Below are 5,863 nucleotides of genomic sequence, written 5' to 3'. Positions count from 1 at the left end.
AGTTTATTAATTTAATAAAGAAATTAATTTAATGAAGGAACTTTAACAGAAAGTATGGATTTCAAAACAACAAATGACAGGGATTAGTTATTAAAGTCCATATTAACATTTTATAATAATGTGACTAAGACAGACTATCACAGTCTAACTTTTTATTCCTTTAATGAAAAATCTGTAAAATTTCAATTATATGCAAAACATAGGCTAAAATATGCATTGCAAAAGAGAGGAAAAGGTAATACAAAAAAATTTGAAATATTAAAAAAATAATGATCATTTTATAAATCTTTTCAGAGCACCTAAAACTTCCTTGTTTCTTAAGCTATAAATAAAGGGGTTTAGAAGAGGAATCACAACTGTGTAGAACAATGAATATATTTTATCCTGTTGTTTGCCTGATGCAGACCCAGGACTCATATACATGAAGAGGAGAGTGCCATAGAACAAAGAGACAGAAAACAGATGGGCACTGCAGGTGAAGAAGGCTTTCTTTCTGCCCTTCTTAGACTTCATGTTCAGGACAGCAAATAGAACACGAGCATAAGAGACTACAATGGTCACAGAGGTGCTGATTTGTATGGAGGAAGCAAAAATAAAAATCACCAGTGCATTAAGAGATGGATCAGTGCAAGAGATTGTATAGACTGGCAAGAAATCACAGTAGAAGTGTTCAATAACATTGGACTTACAGAAAGTTAATCTGAATAATAGTCCTACATGAACTGCAGGATTTATAAAACCAATTATATATGACATACTTATTAACACAGTACAGAGTCTTTTGGACATCACAACTGCATAGTGCAGAGGGTTACATATGGCTACATAGCGGTCATAGGCCATCGCTACCAATAGGAAAATTTCAACAGTTGCACTGAAACAAAAAAAGTAATATTGGGCAGAGCACTCACCCAGAGAAATCATGTCATTCTCATTTAAAAATTTCATAAGCATCTTTGGAGTCACAGAGGATGAAGTACAGGCATCAGCAAAGGCTAAATTTCCAAGGAAAATGTACATGGGAGTGTGAAGATGGGTATCCTTCCAGACAAGAAAGATTAAGCCAAGGTTGCCCACCATGGTGACAATATAGATGAAGAAGAACATCAGGAAGAGGGGGACTTGCAGCTCTGGACGATCTGTTATTCCTCTAAGAACAAACTCAGTCAGCAGGGTCCTGTTTCCTTCCATCACACCTCCTCAAGCTGCTTACTGCAAAGAGAGATGAAACAAAGAAAACATGGCCAAAACTCAGTGAGAATAAGATCATATTATAGTTCACATTAGTACATGCCAAAATCTTCTAATAAACAAGAACAAAGTGTTCTGTTTCTGCTTTTGTAGCTTTCCTGAAATAGGAAGCATTTTCTAAACAATTTTTGTGTATATATTCTATAACATGCCATTATCTGAAAAGTAACTGAGAAGGCTATAGACATAAATTTACCTGGAATTATGCACATTGCTCTAAATAACTATAAGTTACTTCCAATTTAATATATATTAAGATCATGTTTAAATTAAATGCATTTATAATATATAACTTTTATACAAAATTTAGAATAAAAATGGAAAATATGCTAAAATATTCTAAAAACAAGCTCAAGTAGAAAAGTCTCACTGTACGAAGTATTGCTTTACATAATGACATTTTCATTCTCATTTAGAATGGGTTTTGAACATGCTGACATTTTCCAGGCTTCTCTCCCTCTGATGTTTCTCTTGGCCTTCACAGATGGCATCATCCTACTTTTTACATATATCTTTCAAAACTTCTTATATTGGAGGAAGATGGTATTAGTTATTTTTGTATTTGGTAGTAGTTATATTAGTATGTTTATCATTCTAAGACATGAACATGTCAGCAAATAAGAAGGTAATTTAAAATATTCTGCTTCTATCCTTTTCATATATGCTACCTGATTATACATTTATTAAAAACAACCACAAATTTTCAGTATTCTTTTTCATTTGTTTTCAACAAAATACATGTAAAGAACCATTCGTTGATTTCCTTATGGGATTAAAGACATCTGATTTAAAATATTATGATGTTTGTTTATAACAATGAACCTGTAATCTGTTAATCCATATTGTTACAAGTAATTTATTTTAGATAAAACACACATGCACACATGTATACACAACTTGTTATTATATTAATGATAGATCTAGGAATTGTAATTTTTTAAAAAATATGCCTCTATGGAAAATTGCCCAATGAATTGTGAATGTTTTTAATATTTCAGTTGTCCGTGATTTTAAAGTGATTTTAACAATGTCACGGTATTTCCTGAACTTTTAATTTCCTTGACGGAGATTGTGAAACTAAAGATGCTGTTTAACATTACAAAACATATCACCATAGAATTAATGGCCATCTTTTCCAATACCAGCATTGGCATAAGTGATAAATAGTACATTTATATAAAGAATCAAGTAGGTAAAACATGAAACTATCTAATTTATAATGACCACAAATAACATTCAATGCAAAATATTTCACCAAGCCATGTGTACTCATGAGTGTAATCATTCAGGACAATGGTGCCAGATCCTAGAATACAGCAGAGAGAGCATTCAAGTTGGTACCACTTTACTATGTTTCTGTAATGATAAATATGCACAATTTTGGTCATAAGGTGTTTGTGTATTTGCATTGCTGTATTGCTAATCTAACATTGGAGTTGATCACTTAGAAATAACAGATTTCAGAGTCTAATCACCCACTGAATAGAATAGCTATGGAGTATTAAGGCAAGTCCAGCCCAGTGGGTTTCCTACTAACATGTACTTTTACTTTTTTTGAATCTTAGTAGTCATATAGAATTAGCTAACAACTCCATTCCAGAATATGTAATTTGAATAGACTAATTTTCTCAACTCATCTGCTTTATTTTTAAATGAGTAGAAAAGAAGATATTTTAAAAGGAATAGACAAGAAATAAACTTGAGGAAATGAAAATATGTAGAACTGAAATATTGTACAGAAAGTTACACAGAGGACATTTTGCCAGTTGTTACAACTAAATAGAAAAACTATTCTGTGGAATTTGTTCACCTCCATATTTACTGGAAATATGAAGGAGAAAATTGGCATGGAGTTTTATTGACCGCAGAAACACACAATAGCAGAGAAGCTGGTATGCTTATGAAATTTATTGAATGTTCTACTGTCAAATCTCAAAAAGCATAAGATGACTTTTGTTTTATATTGTCCAAGCATTTACCATGAAACAGATGCTGTAGCTGTGGGGCTCTTCCTTTCTTCATATTTCAGGATTGCCAAGGAATCCAATAACCCCGTGAGGAAGGAGGCATAGATGCCCTGAGAAGCCACACAGTCCTGTGACTCCAGGAACAAGAAATTCATCTTGACTATGGAAATTTCCAAAGTAAACGTCAGAACAGGTAATTTTACTTAATAAGAATCAAAGCATAGCAGTTGACCACATGGACTCTTACAAAGTCACATGACTGAGCACAAATCTTTGGTGTATAAACACATAGCTGTGAGTCAGCAGGGATTTAGAGAAAGTGGACAAAATAACAAAATATTTCATTTAGCTTTTCAGGACTGTTGTGTGTCACATTTGTTAGAAACTTTCCTTTAAAGGTGTTTCCACATTATTATTTCTATGGAGATATTCACACATTATGATAAACTTTTTCTAATAAAATGGCTGAACTGTTAAAGATGAAAATAAAATATTTTTTTCTCACCAAATTCCTATGAAAATAGTTGCAGGCATGGATGCCAAGAAGCTTAAATCTCCATGAAGATACTCAAGCTTCAGGAACAAGAGTGTCAGTGACAATTGTCCTTCGCATGGTTCTTTAACAAAGCAGATTTAGGAGATATTTATTTCTTATCATCATCAATCCTAAATTCTAAGTCCTCCAACACTAAAACTCCCTCAATGCTACCAAAAGCTCCCTATAGAATAAAGCCAATCTGCTGGGCATTGCTTATTATTCAGCTAATTATTACTAACAAACCGACTTTAAGTGGTCTTACATTGGCTCCTAGCTTTCTAAAACCCGAATATTAAAGGCCAGTTATAAATAAATGAATTTGCTACACTGACAATCTGTAAATATTTTAGATGCAATGGACTTACCATCTTTATCAATCTTCAATCAATAATCATATTAAAATGTTTAGGAAATTTTTTTATTAATACACATATTATGTATTAATATAAATATTACCTACCATTATGACAATTCTCAAGTATTCTCATAGCATTTTCATATTAAAACATTTACTAATTCAGATTCAATCAATGGTGGAATATTGTTTCATACCTTTCTTCCACTGAGAATAAATTTTGTTGAAACATGATATTTCCAATATGAATATATTACTCACATATAAAATCAATGAATTTAATGTGACTTACTGAAATTCAATATCAGAAATATGTTTAAAGCAATGAAAATACATAAAACATAAAGAGAACAAATTTCTTCAGTCACAATGATTACTGGTGAATACTGGTAGCATTTTCATGCATATATCTCCCTCTTTCTACCTATCCATGTCTTTCCATTTGTGTATATACTATTCATATATACTGTTACAATCAAAGGATGTGAATTTACATATACTTTCTTAAAAAATAAGTGATATCTTTTTTAATCCCTGAACTTGAAAATTCATGGGCTTATTTTTCCTCATTTAAAAGTTTTGTGAAAACATTCTCACACCTAAGGCTCAGGCAACATTTTAGGAGAAGAGACAGATACTGTGTAAGAGCCAGAGGATTGGTGAGTTTGCTGTGAGGTTGAATCATTGGAAGAAATGCCCATAAATTTTTACCTACACTGCTGGCCAATGTGAGCTGAGTAAGAATGACAGCAATGAACATGCCGAACAAGATGCAGAAAGGCCCATGAGACCTCAGCCCTATATAAAGAAATACAGTCTACTGTGCAGAGCTGAGAGCAGGCACTGGGATCTTCACCAAGAAGAGTGCACCAATTGATTGTATAGTGCCAAATGGTCAACCCTGAAAATATACATAAAATAAAAATTATATGTACCGGGTCTTTCTTTGGACTGCCAGTTCCTGAATCATGACATGGTGACTTCTAATTAATTATGAAGCTTAGCCTTAGCTAGGTTTGTTCCCAACTAGCTCTTAAAACTTAAATGAATTCATTTATATAGTCTCTCCTCTGTACCATACTCTCCATCTAGCTAGTGAATCTCCTGTGCCTTGGATTCTTTCCAAGAGTTCCTGTCTGTTCCCAGAATTCTCACATATCCTCTTCCTGCCTAGCTATTGACCCTTCAGCTCTTTATTAAACTAATGAGAAAGTGCCTTAGGCAGGTGAGGAAGGACAGAGACACATTTTCACAAAATGTACAAAAAGATTATTCCAACAATTATACAACTGAACAGTTCTGTATGCTATAACAATTGTAATATAATATGTATGTGTATAAATATATATATGTGTATTATGCAATAGTAATTTTGAAAAAAGAGATCATGAATTTGAAGAAGAGTAGAAAGGGGTATATGGGAGTGTTTGGAGGGAGCAAAGGAAAGAGAAAATATTGTAATTAAGATATAGTCTCAAAAAGGTTCTATGACTATATCTAATCTTAAAGTTCTAAAATTGAAAAACATTGCATCCAAATATATTGATATTGTTAAGGATGTTGTCTTACAGTTTTATTATTATTCTATGGGTATACTGTTATCATTTATATTATATATCCTGAAACAACACATTTTTTCTTTTTTGTGAAAGCCAAAAAAATCTTATATGTATGTACATGATAACATATTTATATCTATATAAACATAGCACAATATTTTCCTGACTCACATGTATTTGGAAAAGCTGTAAC

General features: G+C 32.3%; 1 protein-coding gene across 1 annotated transcript; it reads right to left on the bottom strand.

Moving 5' to 3' along the window:
* Positions 1–273: 273 nt before the first annotated feature.
* Positions 274–1,191, bottom strand: LOC114688958 (olfactory receptor 5AC1-like). Its single transcript, XM_028863414.1, has one exon. The coding sequence runs from the start codon at positions 1,189–1,191 to the stop codon at positions 274–276; it is 918 nt and encodes a 305-aa protein (XP_028719247.1).
* Between the last annotated feature and the right edge of the window lie 4,672 nt (positions 1,192–5,863).

This window comes from Peromyscus leucopus, chromosome 12 (genome assembly GCF_004664715.2).
Source record: "Peromyscus leucopus breed LL Stock chromosome 12, UCI_PerLeu_2.1, whole genome shotgun sequence".
Taxonomy (NCBI): Eukaryota; Metazoa; Chordata; class Mammalia; order Rodentia; family Cricetidae; genus Peromyscus; species Peromyscus leucopus.
This window is presented reverse-complemented; position numbering and strand designations above follow the sequence as displayed.